A 21,461-nucleotide genomic window follows, 5' to 3' on the forward strand; every position below is an offset into this window, starting at 1 on the left:
CTTCAAGAAGCACACTTTCTGATTGGGGAGATGACATAAGAACACTCTGTACATACACAATGTGTCTGAGTAGATTGGGGAGATCAAGGATATTGCCACTTAGTGAAAGTGACGAGATCAAGGATATTGTCACTCAGTGAAAGTGAAAAGGATAAGATCAAGGATATTGTCACTCAGTGAAAGTGAAAATGATAAGATCAAGGATATTGTCACTCAGTGAAAGTGAAAATGATGAAATCAAGGATATTGCCAATTAGTGAAAGTGATGAGATCAAGGATATTGTCACTCAGTGAAAGTGAAAATGATAAGATCAAGGATATTGTCACTCAGTGAAAGTGAAAATGATGAGATCAAGGATATTGTCACTCAGTGAAAGTGAAAATGATAAGATCAAGGATATTGTCACTCAGTGAAAGTGAAAATGATGAGATCAAGGATATTGTCACTCAGTGAAAGTGAAAATGATGAAATCAAGGATATTGTCACTCAGTGAAAGTGAAAATGATGAGATCAAGGATATTGTCACTCAGTGAAAGTGAAAATGATGAAATCAAGGATATTGCCAATTAGTGAAAGTGATGAGATCAAGGATATTGTCACTCAGTGAAAGTGACGAGCCCAACTCCTAGTCCCCTCGGTAAAGATGGGAGACCAGCTTATATTGGGAGGATGGATGCAGAAATGTCTCCCTAGGTCTGTTCTTCAAGGTGACGGCATTCTTTATGACTTCCCTGGGCATCACAGTCTGGAAAGAGTCTGTGATTGGGGGAAAGGGGAGGGAGATGAGAGGAACTGTTCTCTGGAAGTGCTTTCTATCTCTCTGGGGTCCCTCTGTGCGTGGGACAGAGACCTCTGTCCTAATTGCTGCTACATGTAATCAAGAGTGTGGCTCCTAAGGGTTCCTAAGCCAGGACTGTGGGATTCTGTGGGTGAGGGGAGGGTACAAAGGTGAAGCAGACAATCTTGAGGACATCCCAGGTGACCTGCAGGGTAGATGACGGCTGATTTGGTGATCTGAGAGACCTAGCAGCATGGCAGGGCAGGGAATTGCGGTGAAAGAATGATTCTGGTTGTAGGCTGCAGGGAGTGGGTTTGGGATGCAAGATCCTTGAGACGGTGATTTAAAGTGGCTGCAGGAGAGACTGAGTGCACTCAAAGTCAGGGGTCCCACTGTTGCTGGATATCAAAAGGAATGACAGGCTCCCATAAAGGCTGTGAGGATCAACTGAGGCTATACTGGTAAAGCACTAAGTACAGGGCATTTGTAAATGTCAATATTGTGCTCCCTTCTTTGTGACCCTCCATTTTAACAAATCACTAGTATACAAGAGCAAGATGAGAACTAGAATGAAAGACTCGAAGGCAGGTGATTCTAAATCTGAAGTTCATGAAATTCTTTTTTAATAGGTTGATAACTGTATTTCAATATAACCGAATTTCCTTTGTCTTCCTGTGTACTTTATTTGTGCATTTAAAAACATTATTCTGAGAAGGGGTCTTTGGGCTTCCCCAGATTGTGTGAGGGGTTCATGATCCATAAGAGGTTAAAAGTCCCTGCTCTAAGGTCAGCTTCTGCTCTGAACTTTTGCTAGTTTTTTTTTTTCATATATTTGTTTTATTTTTAATTTTAATTTAAAATTTTTTTAATTGAAGCTTTTTATTTTCAAAACATACACAAGGATCATTTTTTGCCACTGACCTCTGCAAAACCTTGTGTTCCAATTTCCCCTTCTTCCCCTCACCCTCTCTCCTAGATGACAAGTAATCCAATACATGTTGAACAGGCCACCATATATTTCTACATTGCAGGGAGATTAAGAGTTTTACTGGTTCAACTGATTTTTAGGGTCTCATATTTCATAGCAACTAATCTGTAACTATTAAGTTCTTTGGGGAATAGTTATAAACAGCATCAAGGATAAAAGCATTGGATATGGAAAAATCCATATTTTGGTCGCATTTATTCCATGTCAAGGAAATATAGTTTTAAACATCCCCCTACTATCTGTATTTGATAATTGTGTTTGAGCTTGAATGACAGAAGCTTTTGCTTTCATTTCACATTTTCCACCTCCTTCATTTATAAGTCTCATCTCATTTTCATAAGAGTTTGGTGCTGCCAGAGACTATCAATAAAATTTTCTTCTTGGTGAGTGTACCAATCTCTACATTGGTCCAAAACTGGGTTAGCCTGTAGCAGGGTCTTTGGTAGTACCACACAAGACAAATATTTATTAGGGCCTGAGATAGGCTTAATATACATTTCTAAGGCCTCTTTAGAATTCATTCATTCTAGATTCATCTAGAATATTGATGGTTCTCAGGAGCAAAGAAACCATTTTTTTTTCTTGTAACTCACCATATGAATACTTCATCCCACAGAAGATTTTGGGGTTTCCTAATGATTGTTCTTTACATTCACATTTACCTAAAAAAAAGTAAAACAAAGATTCATCTTCATTAGCAGTGTAAAGATGGAAATAAGTGACAAGTAAATTCAAGGAACATAACTCAGAGTGCTTAAGAGATCGATAGCCACAAACACAAATGATAATTATTTAGACACATAGGAGAACAATGGAGTTGCAGAACCATTTAAATGAGCTAAATTAATTTGACAATAGAGGAGTGAAGAGAGAAGGTGTGGGTACTGTCATAGAATTTCAGATTTCTCACCAATAGCAGAAATTCCCTCTGTAATATTACCCACACATGGTCATTCAGTGGCTTTTAAGACCATTATGATAAGGACCTCTGCACACTCTCAGGCAGCCCTAATTGTTAAGGCTTCTCTGTTAACTCCTACCCACGCTCCTGATTCTGTTCTCTGAAGTCAGGCAGAGCCAGTTTAACCCTTCTTCCTCATTAAAGTCCTTCAAATATCTGAAGACGGATAAAGTGTTCTCCTGGTTCTACTCACTTCACTTAGTATTAGTTCATGTAAGTCTCTCCAGGCCCTTCTGAAATCATCCTGCTGGTCATTTCTTATAGAACAGATCATTGCACACAGCAACAAGAGTATATGATGATCAATTCTGATGGATGTGGCCCTCTTCAACAATGAAATGATTCAGGCTTGTTCCAATGATCTTGTGATGAAGAGAGCCATCTGCACTTAAAGAGAGAGGACTGTGGGAACTGAGTGTGGATCACAACATAGTATTTTTATTCTTTTTGTTGTGGTTTGCTTGAATTTTATTTTCTTTCTCTTTTTTTCCTTTTTGATCTGATTTTTCTTGTGCAGCAAGATAATTGTATAAATATGTAAGCCTGTATTGGATTTAACATATTTTTTTTTAACTATGTTTAACATATATTGGATTACATGCCATTTAGGGGAAGGGGAAGAGGAAAAGGAGGAAAAATGGGAATACAAGATTTTTCAAAGATCAATGTTGAAAAATTATTCTTGTATATATTTTGAAAATAAAAAACGTCAATAAAAATAAGCTTAAATAAAAAATAACATTCATATACCATAACTTATTCAGCCATTCTCCAACTGATGGGCATCCACTCAGTTTCCAGTTTCTTGCCTGGCCATTTTTCTAAAAGGTGAATGGGTGGTCCTAGGAGACTTAGTCCTCCTTTCCCTTTTTTCCTCTCTCTGTCCCTCACCAAAATCTTTAAGATTGAGAGAAGTTTTATTTTTAGTTTAATTTTTAGGACTGGACAGATATGACCACATGGTAGGCAGAGGAAAAGAAGGCAACAAAGAGGGAAAAGCAGGATAATAGGTGATATACCAAGAGCCTGAAAGGGATGTATTAGATAAGTTTATCTTGGGAAGATGGAGATGCTTTCTCCAAAAGGGAAGGGGAAGGCAAAAGATAAATGGTGAGATGGAGAAGATAGAACTTAAAAACCTGCTTCTCCTAAGTTGGAGAATAGATCACCTACTTGAGAATGAAGGGAGTTGGTTTTGGGTTGTGGCCTTGAGAAGAGTGGCAAAGATAGGCAACAATTACTGCAGAGAATGTAATAGGGAGACCATTAACAAAAAGAAGGATTTCCAGTGAGCACTGATGTCCTAATTTGAGGTTAAATAGCATGAATTTGGAGTGCAGCCAATCTGCTTGGGTTCTGTGACTTTCCTTAGTTATTCTAGAAACAGAAGCAAAGAAAACGGTGGGATTTATCTATTACTGGAGTTGGTAAAGCAGGGAAATCACAAGTTTAAGGGAGAAAAGGAAATCTAGGGTCTTGGGTAGAAGATGGTTGGCTGTAATGCTGGATTCTAGGTTGAAGGAATAAGGGAGAGATGAATCCAGAAATAAGCTGATAAACTGGGAAGAGCTGGAGATTGTAAGGAGAGAAAAGGACATTTTCTTATGAATGGAATTGGCTTGGTATTTACAATACAATGGGTTATCAGTTTTCTCAGTGCCAAGCTAAAAAGGATTTGAGAGCAATTAGGGTCTGAACCTCTTTGATGTTATTTAACTTTGCACATGTTTGCATATTTTGTCCAGCCCTAACCTCCTCCTTTTTCAGGCAGGAAGCCAACTAGATTGTAGAGGAATGAAGGGCATTGTTAACAGGAAGAATAATGAAGTAAGAGTTAACTATATTAACATACTAGCAGAAAAATAATTTAGTTTGGACAGATTTATAAAATCATAGAGGGGAAATATGATAAGTGTGAGAAATTGGACAGAAAATGCTAAAGACTGAGTTTCATAATTTACACACATTATTTGATTTATACAGCTTTTCTGTGACACATGTGATGAGGGAAATTTTTTGTCTTTTTTGAGAGAAAACTTACCAGTAATATTTAACCCATGTATTTAAAACCACGTTGGCTGGGAAATCCTTTTAAACAATGGCTGATGGGGTTATTTTAGAATAGCAAAGAGTTCAGAGAATCTGATATAAAGTCTAAAAACACACTAGTCTTAATGCTCAGGATAGGGAGAACCCAAATTTCTGTCCAGCTTAAAAGCATCAACTTGTAACCATGACCATACAACTTTACAGAAAATGGTTGTTTTGGTAGGGGCTGATATGGCCGAAAAACCACAAAAATTCTGGATGAGTCCCAATCTCTCCCTTTTCTAAGACTATAAACTGAAGCCCTGTGGCTAATCGGCGTCGGTTCTCCTGACCAGTGGAATCAAAGGTTTATTCCCTATGCATCCCCCCCACTTGCTCAGCAAGACAGAGAAGCCATGAGATAATGATAGGATGCAGGACAGGAGCCTGGGCTTCTAAGCTCTCCCACAGGCTAGTGGGGAAGTTCTGCGACGTTCCTGAGTTTTACTGTCTGAAAGGGGTCTGGACCAGAAATTCCAAGTTTCCTCCGACTCTAAAGTCCTAATAGTTTTCTGATAATTAGCCTGAGCAGGGAGAGGCACAAGAGGGTCATGGAAAGAACAAGAGAGCCATTGGTTTGGCCTGTGATGCTTCCCAGCTATGGGACCAGGAGCAAGTGACTTAACTTCTGCTTGCCTCATTTGTTTTCATCTATGAAATGGGGATAACAGGGCTGTCTGCTTCCCAGGGTGGTGTGAACCAGATGAGACAATGTACACAAAGCACCCTGTAAACCTTAAAAGCATATGGTAAAAATGGGCAATTATTATGAATTTTAATGCAACTGCAGCTCAATGTCAACAGGATCCATGGGCATCCCACTGGGGGGCACCTTCAGGTTCTCCTCCTAAAAGTGGGGAAATTAAAGCTGACTCTACAGGACCAAACAGTGGGAGAGAGAGCCAGGTATTCCAGGGGGGCCTTCGGAGGCCTCCACAAAGCCCGGCTGACGCATCCGCCAGAGACCCTGGCAGGCCCCTGTAAGGTACTCCAGAGGAGATGCTCTTCTCTTTAGGTCCAGGTCTATAAACACCCTGGCACCGCTTTGGCTGCTTCCTCCTACGCCTTTTTCAGAAGCCCTGAACAACAGCACTTAGAACTGTTAGCATTTTGGAGTGTGAGGAGGTCTCCTATTTGAGATGATGAAATTCAAGCCCAAAGATACTTCTTGCCTATGGTTAGTCTGTGATGGAGCCCAGAAGCCAGGTCTCCCGCTCCCTTATCACAATATCATAGGGTTTTTGTATTTTGAGGAGGGAGGAAAACATATCTCCCAATAATAGCTAATGTTTACAAAGCAACTTAAGGTTTATGGAGTTCTCTACCTAAATGATTTCATCTGATCCTCAAACCAACCCAGTGAGATAAGGGCTAGTATTATCTCATTTTACAGATAAGAAAATTGAGGTGAAGTGATTTGTTCAGAAGTGCTATTATTATTATTATCTCATTTTACAGATAAGAAAACCGAGCTAAAGTGACTTGTTCAGAGTCACCCAGTTGTGACTGTTCTATTGACTGTACCAAGAGGATTTCACCCTGGGGATGAGATTTGTAACCTCCTTTCCCTTGATTGGTTAGATGGCTTGAGAATTGTCTTATCTAAACATTTTTTTTCTTTTTCCTGTGATCTATCTGGTAATGACCCATCTAGGCCCAGCTTCACTCTTGGCAGAGCCTTTGGGAACCCGGGGTCACCCCAATGCCAGGCAGAGGCTTTGGAATAAGAATTTCAGAAATTATGGTGGCTGAATATTAAAATTAAATTAATTATATATATACATATATTTATATAAAATAATTAAAATTAAAATCCTAAAAAATAGGATAAAGTTTTGCTAGTGAGGTCTCCACTTAGCTGTGTATTTTCAAAAATTAAATCTGGAAGAGGGAAAAAACCTGCAGCTTTGCTATACTGGGTTATTAGAAAGTTAAAGAAATAGGACTGTTTACACTACTGTAATATTAGTCCAAGCCAATTTTGTTGTTCAGGAAATGAAAAATTTCAGCCGGTGCTCTCTACCGCACAAGAAGTTGTAGGAAGGAAGGCTGTCCGTTGGTATAGGCCCCAAGTTCCTGGGACGGTGACTCCATCAATACGGGGGCAGATACGTACAGCTGTTTGAACCCAGATCTCACTGTGTCGGCAGCGCCTGCGTGCTCAGGACTCGGGGCACCGCTCCTCGCTGGAAGGGGTGCCCATGGGAGCTGCTCTCCCCCGGAGGAAGACGGCTGTTTAGCAGGAAACCGAACAATAACTGCTCTGAGCTGGAGCTCACCCAGATGAATTCCAGATAGTCTTCGGGGACATCACAGACAGCACAGCTGTTAATGTGGATAGTGGGGTCTGGAGTGGCTCTGGTGCCAGCACTTTGTTACATGCCTAATTGGTCGGATGCCAGCTCCCTAGTAACACGCATAATTGGCTCACTGAATGGCACATAAGCGTACAAGTCTGATCCTCAGAGATCTTCCCGAGCAGACTGTAGCAGAGTCAGAGAATTGTGAATGGCGTGATATTAAAATTATGCAAGAATGCTTCAAGTGCTCATTAAGTGAGCGGTAAATAATTTCAGTTAAATTACAGAAGTCAAATTAGCATTTGGTAGTAATCACTGATATTTTTTCTTTTCTGAACTTTGATATAATTTAACATTTTTTTCTTCCACTATTCTTCCCTTTGTGTATTAAAACCCTTGCTACATAAGCCTTTTTTGTCCAAACTCATGTCCCTCAAGAGCTACACGCTTGTAAGTTCTTTCTCATCACATCAGAACTAAACAGTACCACCCATTATGCTGTTTTCTCATCCCCTGCAAGCAAAGTTTTACTCTTGGGTATTAAAGATTACTCTTGCTTAGGACTGAACCAGGAAAGAAGAGAACCGATCGTCTTTCCTCTTACCTGAATGTCGGAGAGCTGAGAATCCTTGTTCATCTTCCCATTCCCAGGCTGGTTCACTCTGGTTAAACACGGGATGGAAGTCTGGAAGTTCATGGTACCAGTCAATGTCTGTGCTGCTATAATAAAGTCAAACTATGAATAAGAATATGTCACATTGGTCAAAGAACACCAACAGGCAGTTTTTGAAACAAGCAGCACAAATGATGGACAATTATCTGAAAAAGTGTTTAAAATCAGGAATCAGAGAAATGTAAATTTAAAATGAACCCTCATATGCTACCTATATTGGCAAAGATGGAAAAATTCAAAGCTGTGGGGAGCTGTGGAGCCTATCAAGCCATTGTGAATAGGTCCAAACACTTTGGAAATCTGTATCCGACCGATTCCAAGGTGACTTAAGATACTGTTCCTATCCCTTGATCAGGAAGTTATTACACCAGGTGAGTGAGATGACTGCCTTGGTCTCTAAAACTGTCTCACCAGGGCTCTCTTTTCCACCACATGCTTTCTGCTACTCTCTTTTTGGTAATTTTTAACTGCTGTGTCCAGAGCGGGAAGGAGGCCATGAACTGAAGTGGGAAGAGGCTCTGAGAAATGGGCCTGGAGATTCTGTTTGTTTCTGTTCTCTGTAGTTTCGGTGCTGGGGGTGACTCCCAAGGGACCAGGAGTTCAGTCAGCCAGCCAACCCTGTCCTGGAGTCTGGAGAAGCCAGGATATGTGGAGCTTGAGCCCTAGGGGATCCAGAACTTAGAACTGGGCCTGGGCTCTCTGGGAACTGAGCTAATCCTCTTCCCTTTCCCAGAAGCAGAGGTGTTGCAAAGGGATGAGGATGATGTCTCCCAGGTGTTGGGGGTGAGTAAGTTTGTATATTTGTGATTGTATCTTTTGAAGTAGATATTTCTATGTTAAAGCTAATCTCAGTATTAGTGGCTAAATGGAACTAGGGGACAGAGCATCTCCAAAACTGAGGGAACATCATAAGTGGAGACTGGAGTCATTTGCAGAGAGCTGAGGCATCTCAAATTCCCCTTTAAGGTGCTAGGAAGGAAAAGGGAATCCGTAAACACTAACTCATCTGGCCTTGAGGCAGGCATTGAGGGCCAGGGTGAGCTGTGTTAAAATTAAATGAATCCACTGTAACACTCAGAGCTCACCTTGTATGGAGCTTATTTTCTCATTTGATCCTTGTAACAACTCTGGAGGTTCTGAGCTGTTAAAGTTATGGTGGGGCGGGGAATGGGGATGGAGAAAGACGGATTATAGCCCAGGTGTCTGGATCCTACCTACAGCCCTCTTGTGAGGGCACCACACTGTTCTGAATGTGAACCATTTTTGAAAGCATCCCCTCAGCCCTTGGGAGAAAGGAGAAAGCATCCCCTCAGCCCTTGGGAGAAAGCATCCCCTCAGCCCCTGGGAGAAAGCATCCTCAGCCCTTGGGAGAAAGCATCCCCTCAGCCCCTGGGAGAAAGCATCCCCTCAGCCCTTGGGAGAAAGCATCCCCTCAGCCCTTGGGAGAAAGCATCCCCTCAGCCCTTGGGAGAAAGCATCCCCTCAGCCCTTGGGAGAAAGCATCCCCTCAGCCCCTGGGAGAAAGCATCCCCTCAGCCCCTGGGAGAAAGCATCCCCTCAGCCCCTGGGAGAAAGCATCCCCTCAGCCCCTGGGAGAAAGGAGAAAGCATCCCCTCAGCCCTTGGGAGAAAGCATCCCCTCAGCCCCTGGGAGAAAGCATCCCCTCAGCCCCTGGGAGAAAGCATCCCCTCAGCCCCTGGGAGAAAGCATCCCCTCAGCCCTTGGGAGAAAGGAGAAAGCATCCCCTCAGCCCTTGGGAGAAAGGAGAAAGCATCCCCTCAGCCCTTGGGAGAAAGCATCCCCTCAGCCCCTGGGAGAAAGCATCCCTTCAGCCTTTGGGAGAAAGCATCCCCTCAGCCCTTGGGAGAAAGCATCCCCTCAGCCCCTGGGAGAAAGCATCCCCTCAGCCCTTGGGCTGAGACCCAAAGCTGACACCATGATTTCCACATTTTAGAAACTTCACAGAGAACCTCTTCTCTTAGAGTTCAGGAGCTGTTGATAAGAGAAATCATTCACCTTACAACAAAATGGGGAGAATGTGATTCCCAGAGTCTTGCACTTTCCTGAAGACCTGCAAGAATTCTTTTATAGGACACCTAGCTATAAGCTAGACCCCTTCTAAACCACTTCCACTCATGGAACAGCTTTTAAATTATTAGTAGCTTTGTAGATATCCAAAAGAAATAAGAGGAGACAGGATGCTGTCTGCTCACCTGCTGATGCAGTCCCCTGTGAGAGGGTCACAACTTCCGGCGCAGTCGCACGGTCGGCAGCCGTACTCTCCAAAACCCCAGTATCCTACCATGCACTTGTCACAGTGCGGGCCTGCCACGCCAGGTTTGCAGGGGCAGTCCCCATTGCTCGGGTCACAGAAGGGTGCTGAGCGCAAGGGAAGGACAGCTGACCCGGTGGGGTGACAGGAGCACACTGCAAGAGAACCAACACACAAAATACCTTCAACCTTAAATTAGCTGCTTATGGATGTAAACCGACATTCCCCTCGTCAGTCAGCACACCCACAAAGTCTCGTGTTGGCTAAGATGTGCCCAGGGAAGGCAAACTGACTTCTGCTGCAGCTACAAAACCACCAGCACCAACAAACTCACCCAACCCCCCAAACCAAACCAAACTCTAATCAAGAAAACCAACAAAATAGAATGGGTCGTTGCGTTATCTAATTTTTTGAATGCTCTTCGTATTCACAGAAATGAAGAACTGAATATAGCAGTGTCTTAGCAGAAATAGCTTTGTCATGTTTTAGGGTAACTGCCAACCTGAGTATCACCTCATATCTTTGATATATTTTATGACAAGAGCATCCCAGCCATTGGATTAGATTAGGTGACCATTTACCTCTGAATCTTCTCAAAATCCCTGGCCTGATTTTGGGAAGAGAAACCAGGATGATCTTTGGATTTGGGCCATCTTAGAGGTCAAAGGAATCAAGTGGATTGTCAGTTCTGTGAATTTCATGGGGCTTCTAGCTCATAAACAAGTGCCATTAAGGACACAGACCTCACTGTAATCCAGAATGTCCTTCACCAAAATATTTTGGATCTCTGGATGAACTTCAAAGCTCACATTCCTGTTCAAGAGTTCATTGGCCTAGAACTTGCCTTAGACTCAAAGTATCCTACTGAGGGTAGTTAGAGGCTCCCTAAATTGAGATAAAAAATTTCCCCTAAGAACAACTTTGTCTCATTATTGCCATTTTATTGGATGAAATTATGGATTGCTTCAATGATTTGTTGTTTGACCCACTTGTTCTTTAGAATTAGATTATTTAATTTCTTGGTTTTTAGTCTATCTTTCCCTGGATCTTTATTGAATATAATTTTTATTGCATTGTGGTCTGAAAAGGAAGCATTTACCATTTCTGAGTTTTTTTCAGCATTTGATTGTGAAGTTTTTATGCCCTAATATATGGGCATATATTATGGTCAGTTTTTGTGTAGGTGCCATGTACTGCCGAGATAAAGGTGTATTCCTTTTTTTCCCTGTTCAATTTTCTCCAGAGAGCTATCATATCTAGGTTTTTTAGGATCCTATGAACCTCTCTAGTTTCTTTCTTTATTTTGTGGTTAGATTGGTCTGAATCTGAGAGGGAAGGTTGAGAGGCTCCCTAATTTATCCTGAGAATTTCCAGGTTCAGGCCAGGGGCTTCTCCCTCCAGCCTTATGTCAACAGCATTTTGCTTTTTAAATGTTAGGTTTTATTTAATAGTCTGGACCTTTGCACTGCAACAAAACCATAGTATAAAGCAGCCCCAGGCCTGCGCCCTTTCTGGCAGGTGTGTTCCTTGGACATGCTCCCAGAATGAGTAGACTTGTTCTCCCTCCATACATGCTAAGGGCCATCTCTGTCTTAGACTCTTCCATGTCAGGGATGGATAAAATTCTTGTGTTCTTCCATATATGGAAGTTCCATCTAAGGAGAAGACCCACGAAGAGGTGAAAGGGAGAGAGCCTCGGAGCCATGGCTACATTTCTTCACCCTCTCACCTTCCAGAGGGAGGAAAAAGAGATGGTTGTTATGTTGACATTAACCTGACAGAATTAATGAAACGCAAGAATAGACGCTCCAAGGAAGGGGTCATACTGGGCCATTTAAACTGAGGTTTCTCATTCTTCCATTTGCTCAGATTCACCTCCCTCCTTCAGAATGTGCTCAGAGGTAACTTAAATGGAATCCAGTGACAATGCCAGCAATCCTTGTAGGCATTAAGGCAAGAAATCAGCTGCCAAAGGGATCTTCCTAAAGTGCAGTTTTGAACATGTCACCCCACCTTTGCCTCCCCCACCTTTCCCCAATAATGAAACTATAATAGCTCCTCCCTATTATCTCAGGATTGAACATAAAATTCTGTTTGCTTTGGTTTCCATTTTAAAGTAAGTTTTCATTGATGTATTTTTTTTACACCAGTTTCCCCCAGTGTTCTTCCCTTTCCCAAAGAGTTATATGTTTTATATAACAAATATTAGTTACAAAAGAAAGATAATTATTTACCAAAAAAAAAGAAAAAAAAGAAAAAGAAGAAAAAATCAGTATGACTAATCAATACACTAAAAAAGTCAGAAACTCTGACAGTGTGCAGCACTTGTGGGCTTCACTTCTCTCTCTTCTTTCAATTCGAAGAGAATGCCTTCTCTCTCTTCTTTCAAGACTATTTGGCTTTTAAAGCCCTTCCCTTCCTGATCCCTTCTTGCCCTTCCAGTCTCTTCTCACTTTACACCACATACTATACAATTCAGTAACTCTGCCCCCCTTCTTGCCTTTGCACAAGATACTCCATCTTCCTAACTCAGTCTATTTTCACGGTCAGTCTCCTATGTCTGAAATGCTCTATTTCCATTCTCCCCAAATTGGCTTTTAAAGTCTTTTTTTTGGCTATTATTATTTTTTATTAAAGTTTTTTTTTAATATTCAAAATATATGTAAGGATAATTTTTTCAACATTGACTCCTGAAAAACCTCATGTTCCAATTTTTCCCCCTTCTGCCTATCCCCTCCCCTAGATGGCATGTAATCCAATATATATTAAACATGGTAAAAATATATGTTAAATCCAATATAGGCATACCTATTTATACAATTATTTAAATCTTTTTTTAAAAGCCTCACCTGCATGCATGAAGTCTTTTTTTAGTCCCACTTAATGCTAGTGAGTTCCCTTTGAAATTACCTCCAATTTACTCATTATATATCTTGAATATATATATTTGGAATACAGAAAGCAATGTAGTGGAATATATAGTTGTTTACATGTTTTCTCCTAAATTAGGATATGAAATCCCTGAGGGAAGGTACCTTATTTTGCCTGTCTTTCAGTGTATTATATTCCCCAAAGCCTCAACAGGACAGTGGCTGTCACATAAGAAGCACTTAATTAATGCTTGGTGATTTATACAAATAATGATACTGACAATTTTGAAGGTTTATGACTTAGATTTTTTTTTTTGGTCACAGGAATCTGAACCTAAAGTATGTATCATAGAAATGATCATCTAATTATTTTTTTTTTTGGTCATGATTAATTAAAATAGCTTGGTCTTATGATTTATTCAAATTGAACATATAATAGTTGACTGATAGTCCATACAACATCTAAATGAATCACTGATCCTAAATGAATATATTCTTTTTGAAAGGTAATGAATTCCATTTAACCTAAACAATTGTAAAAAGTAGTAGAATGCTTCAGGCTGTTACATGTTTCTCAAAGACAAGAAGGTGTTTTAAATCTATAACATCAGCCAGGAAAAAAAAAAAAAGGTTTAATCTTTAATCTGACTATTAGTACTCTTTTAAGGTGAATTAGATGTATTAAGGTTTTAGGGTAGGGATTGTTCCTCCTTTTTGTATCACTAGGTGCATAGAAGGTGCTCAATAAATGATCACTGATTCACTGTTGTTGAACTTTGCCTTTTGAGTAGTTAGAACATCTCCTACTCAAAAGGCAAAGTTCAACAACATCTCCATGGAAAGATCTTGAAGAAATGCAGATATCTTTTGTTTTTACATCACCTTCATTTTCCAAACACACATTCTGTTTATAGCCATTTGTTATTTTTAGAATTTGGTTCCTTACACGATTTTCTAGAATTGGGTTTTATTATATAATCTTTGATCATGTTATGCCGGCACTATCAGTTTCCCCTAACTTTTTCACAATGAAATGAAGGAAGATTGGACTCTAAAACAAGAATTTATCAGCAAATGATCTGATTAGCATAGAAGATGACATTAAATGAAATATTCTGGTTCAAATCATGACATCACCATAACTTAGAAGTCATAAAAAAAAAGAAAGAACCAGGATTCAGGTGATTGATTACCATAAAAGCTCTGAAATGTGGGACTATTTTAGAGGAAGGGCCACAAATACAAGGCTTAACTTGAAGGTAGAACTCTCAAGCTCTCTAAGTATAAGAACACATTGAGTGCAGCATCTTTTTCTATCTTGAGGACTGATTGAATGCTGGGAGCATTTATAATATTTGACCTCATGGACTGTGTCTTTTTTTAAAGGTCTATTACTCATTTTAGGAATAACCACTTAATTCAGAAGGGAATGTGATTCCATCATCTATGCCAGCAGACCTCTCAGTCCTCCAAATCGATATGACTTTTTGCATAATTACAAGATAAAAATACCAGCCAGAAACTATGCAAAGCTAGCTGGAGGCAGAAGGCTCCAATATCTTTCAGGGCATACTTTCCCAGCCCAGCACACTGAGGCTTGCCTTGCATACCTAAACTCTGAAGTTTGCAAAGCAGTTCACATCTGACACACATACAACTAAATGTCTTATTTTCTTCGGGCTCAGTGTTGGGATAGCGGCTGACTCTCAGTGACACTTTTCCAATCTTTATTTCCCACTGTCTACTAACCTTGAGCTGTGGTACGGCACTTCGTTTTCCACTAACTGCCAAAAATACTAAAAGGATAAATACGACTCGTGAACCTTACTAGAAAAAGTCCAATTCAAATAGCATAAATCTCTGACGGCAGTTTTGACTTTATCGTTGTTTGACATTAAAAACCAATAGAGAAGCCAGAATTAGCTTTTAAACATCGTAGCTCTTGTTCATTTTATTTTATTTTCGTTTACACAGCTGTGGTGAGATGTCCTTAAAAAACAGCATGGTGTCTCAAGTGGCAGCCTGACATATTGAAAAGAAAGCTGTGTGGCCATGTCTACAATGGCAAATTGCTCATAAAAGGAATGCGCACATTTTTTTCCAAAACATTTTCCCTGGGTTGTCCAAACTGCAACCACATTTTAAAAAAGAAAATGTTTCTGAAAATGTTTGTACCATCTTAACTGCCCAAGTATATTTTGTAAGTTTTTTTAAGAAAATTTAATACAACAGTTCAAATTTACTTACATAATAGCTAAATTCGCACGAGACTCTTTTCTTTTCTTTTTTTTTTTTTTAATAATTTTTTATTGATAGAACGCATGCCAGGGTAATTTTTTACAGCATTATCCCTTGCATTCATTTCTGTTCCGATTTTTCCCCTCCCTCCCTCCACCCCTTCCCCCAGATGGCAAGAGTCCTTTACATGTTGAATGGGTTGCAGTATATCCTAGATACAATATATGTGTGCAGAACCAAACAGTTTTCTTATTGCACAGGGAGAATTGAATTCAGAAGGTATAAATAATCCGGGAGGAAAAACATAAATGCAAGCAGTTTATATTCATTTCCAGTGTTCTTTCTCTGGGTGTAGCTGCTTCTGTCCATCTTTGCTCAATTAAGGCTCTCTTTATCAAAGAGGTCCACTTCCATCAGAATACATCCTCAAACAGTATCATTGTTGAGGTATATAATGATCTCCTGGTTCTGCTCATTTCACTCAGCATCAGTTCATGTAAGTCCGCATGAGACTCTTTTCAAAGGAATTTTTATATTACTAAAAAATTTATAAATTTCTTTAATTTAGTGAACTAAAAACTGAACTTAGGTCAAGTTCAGTGGCTCTGCCCATTCTTGTTTACTTAAGAATCACTTTGACTTCCTACAGAAGCTCATTTAAAACTAGTATGTTCGGAGCCCAAGTGTGATAATGATTGTAAAAGGAACAATGAAAAAAAATCTTTCCAGGTCTTTCTCATGTTTCTCTTTTGTGTTATTCTCTTTCCAGTTTCATCCTGAAATAAACCTAACACCTAGAATGAAATGGCTTTTTTCTATTTCTTGCCAAGTTCTCTTTATGGTTTGTTTTTTTCCCCTTCCTTGCTTCCTCACTATCTTATGAGTTGAAATTATTCATAATTTTTCACAATATTCTTCTCTAAGATTTTGCAAATAAGATTGTATTCTAAATAGATATTATACTTTGCTATCATATTTTTTTCTGACCAGCAAGAAGATAATGTGTTTGTTGGCCAAAGTGGTTTCTAGGTTTGTTTATTTTTTTAAAAAAACCTCTTTGTTTTTAATTTATTTTGATTAAACTTCCTTAGGAAATGATAGTCTGTTTTGACATGTTTTTAAAATTGATTTAGTATTTTTGGCATCAGTAGCAATAGGTCAAGTTGTGATTACCTCAATTAAAGACCATGTTTTCTTTTCTTTTTTAGTCTTTCTTCTAGGATTACAAGATCATAGCTTTAGAGCGGGAAGGAACTTTGCCGATTGTCTCATTTGGCATCTTCATTTTACAAATAAGGAAGTTGAATCCTAGAGAGATTAAATGACTAGCTAGATCAAGGTCACACTAGTAGGAAGTGACATAACTGGGTAATTCTAATATCCTTTCCCTGCATCATGATGTTTCCTAACTGATATTAATTTTAATTCTTGTTCTAAATACTTGATAGTCTGACTAGAGTCATAAAGCCATCTCACATTGGTAAGTTAGTGGTCACTAATTTCATTTTTTGTGATTTTATCTGTCGTTTACCACATCTAGTGTTTCCTGACTTTTTACTTGAAAAAAGTGTATATCATATATGGCCACAAGCTTTTGTACATTCTAACAAGCCTTTAACCTCTCTCATTTCTTAGTTCTGAAGCATGTTTTCCAATTTTTTTTTACATTATTTTCTATGTACATCTTTTCTTTGAAGACACCACAGCAAAATACGTTGATTTAAATTGGAGAGTCTAATTGAATTTTTCCACAGGATTTCTCTACCTCCTCAGTCTCAGCACCATAATCAACATTTGGCTTCATGATAGTCTTTTTACATTATGGGCACAAAAATATTAGATGACTACCTTATAATATGATATTTATTGTTGTCTTTAGACACATCATAAAGCCAACTCTATGATTTGCCTCTCTGAAGTGCTTTATTTTTAGTGAAAATGCCAACATTGGTCCCTTTTAGTTTCTTCAGTACTCCTAGGCCCACTTACTACTGGACATAGGATTTAACATTTAGAATACCAGTGTGCAAGCTAATATTTGTAGAATGATTAAGAAATGTATGATTTTTAGCACTCTTTACCCCTCTTCTACCATAAGGGAGCCATAGAGGGCTAAAAGTGTATTTGTATTTTCCTTTGTTTTGTGAGTTACGACAAGTGGCCAGTCTACTACATTAAGCTAGGCTGGTCCTCAGAAAGTAGACATTCTGTGGCTAAGTCGATGCTCAAGGTCTCAGTGATAGAAACTAGTCAAATGAGACTACACTAGTCCCATAGCCTTTGAGGACCCAGGATCCCCTCCATGGCAGGATGAGACACCAGAGTAAGATTCTGTGATGATTCAAAGTTAGAAGGAAGAGGCCAAAAAATGGTACCATCCACTCTCCCAGTGATCCTCTAAAACCCACAATGGAAAAGTTAATAGACAACGTCATTTCAATAGGGTTCTAAAGCCCCTTGTCGTAAAGAGAGAATCTTCCTTAGAACTCAGGAGTCTGTGTGCCTTGAGTGTAATCTATGATGTCCCAGAGAGAAGGATGGAGGGACTGTATGACTTGATGGCCTTGGGATCTTATCCCTGAAAATTGCCTGGATCTCCAGCCCTTCCTTCATGGCTCCTTCACATGTGATTGTTCTTTTAGTAAAAGTTAGTAATGAAAAGAAACCAACAAAAAACCCAACCCCCAAACAGAGAAACACTCCTGATTTAGCTTTTCTAAATATGGAACTAAAAGTTCAAGGACTTCAGCTGGGAAAGAAACTGCTTTTCAAGTTCTTTCACCACTGCCCAATAGCTTCTCTTTTAGCAGAGCCGCCTCCCAGACTCCCAACATTGTTTTCTCCTGAAAAGGCCAAGGCCCTACAATGTTGGAGAATTTCTAATAGCAAATGCATTTTGAAAGATACTCAGCTGTCTGCCCAGGAAATGTAGCAAAAAGAGGATAACATGAAATGTTATTATAATAGTAGGTGTGAAACTAAATATTTGGAAAAGAAAATAAAGTTCACTACCTTTTTTGGTTCTGTTGTCTCCTTTCTTTCCACTATCAACTATTTTCCAAAGTGAAAGAACCACTAAACAAAATAAGAAAAAAAACTGAAAAATAAATCTCATTCCAACAAATACAGTCATTTAAAAATCTTTAAGGAGAACCATTTTGTGAGTGCTTTGATAATATTATTTGTATATGAGTGCTTTGATAATATTATTTGTATATTCTTTTTAAAGATGATGGATTTTAATAATACCAGAAAGAGTGATATGGAATTATTAAAGTACACTAAATAAAATCTCACAGGTCAATGTAAGTTCAATATGAGCTAGATTTTAATGATTTTACTTGTTGAAAGATTTAGTAACATCTTTAGAGAGTCAAAATGGTACAGTCCAAGGTCACAACTGCCAATCCTCCCTCAAAATCATTCCTATAAAATGGCCACAGAAAACTCCAAATAGAATCCTGAGCAGGAAAGCTAAGAAAAAGTCACAGTGAATAATTTTTCCATCTAAGGGCTGCATAGGAGAATAGAAAGAGAGGGTCTGTGGATACTGAAGTAGGGAGCTGGATAGAGTGCGTAGGGTAGGGGGAACAGCACCGGCTGTGAGTTGTGGGAGAACAGTACTCAGAAAGGATAAGGGGACCAAACACCTAGTTAAAAAAAAGTTCTTCAAAGGCCCCTGTACTAAAATTGGGCATAGGAACAGGTGTGATTTGGCAGTTCTGTTGTTGATTACTCAGTTGAGGGTATCAATCCCAGGATGGAGTAAAAACCAGGAGGGTAGGGACCAGATCTTTTCATAGATCACACCCCATTGAAAGCATCAAAAACCACCTTTCTGAGCTATAAAAGCAGGACAGAAAAGACAGGCTCACATGAATTCTACCTCCCCCATTATAAAGAGGTAAAGGGCTTACAGTAGAAAGCAAAGAAGTTAGGATTACAACCACAGATCACATATCCAGCAAAACTGAATATAAACCTATAGTAGTAATTAATGAAATTGAGAATTTTCAAACATTCCTAATGAAAAGCTCAAACCTAAATAGAAAATTTGACCTTCAAATACAAGACTCACAAGAAGACAGAAAAGCAAATATCACTGAGAAATCTTAAGAGATTTACTATTTAACTGTTTACATTACCATACAGGAGGATGAAACTTACATGTAACCTTTAAGAACACTATCATCGTTAGAACAGTTAGAAAGAAAGGGATTATGATTACAAAAACCATAAAAATCATATGATTGTATCAATAATTACAGAAAAGCTTTTAACAAAAAATATCGATTCCCATTAAAAACACTGGAAAGCATAGAAACCAATGGAGTTTTTCATACAATGATAAGTAGTATTTATCAAAAAACCAAGAGCAAAAGTGAAGTAAAACCAAAAGGAAATTATACACAGCATCAAGATTATGTGATGATCAACTGTGATGGACGGGGCTCTTTTCAACAATGAGGTGATTCAGGCCAATTCTAATAGACTTGTGATGGAGAGAGCCATCTGCATCCAGAGAGAACTATGGAGATGGAGTGTGGATCACAAAATTGTATTTTCACTTTTTTGTTGTTGCTGTATGCTTTCTTGTTTTCTTTCTTTCTTTTTTTCCCTTTTTATCTGATTTTTCTTGTGCAGCATGATAAATGTGGAAACATATTTAGAAGAACTGCACATGTTTAACCTATATTGGATTACTTGCTGTCTGGGGGAAGGGGGAGGTGGGGAGAGAGGGAGAAAAATATGAAACACAAGGTTTTACAAAGGTAAAAAAATAAAAAGCTATTATAAAAAATTTTAAAAGAACCCTTCTTCCCCTCTGCCAAACCCAGAGTAAACATTATCTGTAATGATAATAAAGTAAAAACCTTCCTAATAAGATTAGAAGTGAAGCAATGATGTTCATTTTAACCCTTATTATTCAATATTGTACTAGAAATGCTACCTATAGTAATGACAAGAAAAAAGAAATTGAAAGAATATAGATAAAAAGGAAACAAAATTATTACTTTTTTGCACTTGATATGATGATATACTTAAGAGAACCCTAGTAAATCAATCAAAACATTAATTGAAATAATTAACAACTTTAGCAAAGTTGTAAGATATAAAATAAACCCATACAAATCATCAGCATTTCTGTATTAGCAACAAAATCCATCAAGAAGAGATATAAAGGGAAATTCCATTTAAAATAACTGCAGACAGTATAAAATATTAGGAAGTGTACCTACCAGGACACACAAGAATAGATATTATGGTAATTTTTGAAACAATTTGGCACTGGATAATAAATAGAGTGGTTGGTAAAAGGAATAGATTAGATAAACAACATGCAGGAACAAATGAGTACAATAACCTAGTATTTGATTAAAAACAAAGATCCCAACTACTGGGTCAAAAACTCTGACAAAAACTGCTAGGAAAAGGGGAAAGTAGTCTGGCAGCAACTAGGCAAAAAAAAAAATTCAAAATGTGTACATTATGTAGACATAAAGGGTGATATATCAGATTAAGGAAGCATAGGAAACATTCCTTATTAGATTTAGATATGGGAAGAGTTCATGATTAGATAAGAAGCAAGAAGGATCATGGGAGATAAAATGAAAACTTTTGATTACATGAAATTGAAAAGGTTTTATATAAATAAAACCAATGCAGATAAAATTAGAAGGAAAGCTGGAAACTGGGAAAAATTTTAAAGTGAGTTTCTCTGATAAAGGACTTATTTCTCAAATATATTAAGGAAATGCCCAAAATGTATACAAATATTAGCCATTCTCACTTTGATAAATGGTAAAAAGATATGAACAGCCAGTTTTTTAAAGAAGAAATCAAAGCTACCAGTATTGATATTAAAAAATATTTAAATTATTAATATTTAAAGAAATGCAAATTAAAATAACTCTCAGGTACCATCTTACACCCACTAGATTGGTTAAGAAGACAGAAAAGAAAGATGACAAATATTGGAGAGGATGTAGAAAAATTGGGATATTAATACACTGCTGGTAGATTTCATATTATGAAAAATTTGGATCTGTGCCCAAAAGACTAAAAAACCGTACAAAACTTTTGACATAGCAATACTACTAGGTTTATTACCATTAAGAGATCAAAGAACAAAAGGAAAAGGAGTTATTTTTTGTGGTGGCAAAGAACTGGATGCTTATTAATTGGAGAATGGCTGGACAAATTGTGGTATACAATTGTGATGGAATACTATTGTGATACAAGAAATGATGAGGGGGATGATTTTAGAAAAAACCTGGAAAGACTTATATTA

General features: G+C 38.5%; 1 protein-coding gene across 2 annotated transcripts in view; it reads right to left on the reverse strand.

Annotated features, from left to right (window-relative positions):
• The window catches only part of NTN4 (netrin 4), a 145,674-nt gene that overhangs the window by 6,558 nt on the left and 117,655 nt on the right, over positions 1 to 21,461 (reverse strand). The window contains exons 6-8 of one of the 2 annotated variants that reach the window (XM_052000987.1): positions 10,003 to 10,216; positions 7,721 to 7,833; positions 2,361 to 2,429 (exon numbers count right to left, since the gene is read on the reverse strand). In XM_052000987.1, coding sequence (XP_051856947.1) covers positions 2,361 to 2,429; positions 7,721 to 7,833; positions 10,003 to 10,216 — 396 coding nt within the window. Of the gene's footprint in view, positions 1 to 2,360; positions 2,430 to 7,720; positions 7,837 to 10,002; positions 10,217 to 21,461 lie in introns of both variants that reach the window. The other variant, XM_052000986.1, reaches the window with a different exon arrangement.

This window comes from Antechinus flavipes, chromosome 5 (assembly GCF_016432865.1).
Source record: "Antechinus flavipes isolate AdamAnt ecotype Samford, QLD, Australia chromosome 5, AdamAnt_v2, whole genome shotgun sequence".
NCBI classification, from domain to species: domain Eukaryota; kingdom Metazoa; phylum Chordata; class Mammalia; order Dasyuromorphia; family Dasyuridae; genus Antechinus; species Antechinus flavipes.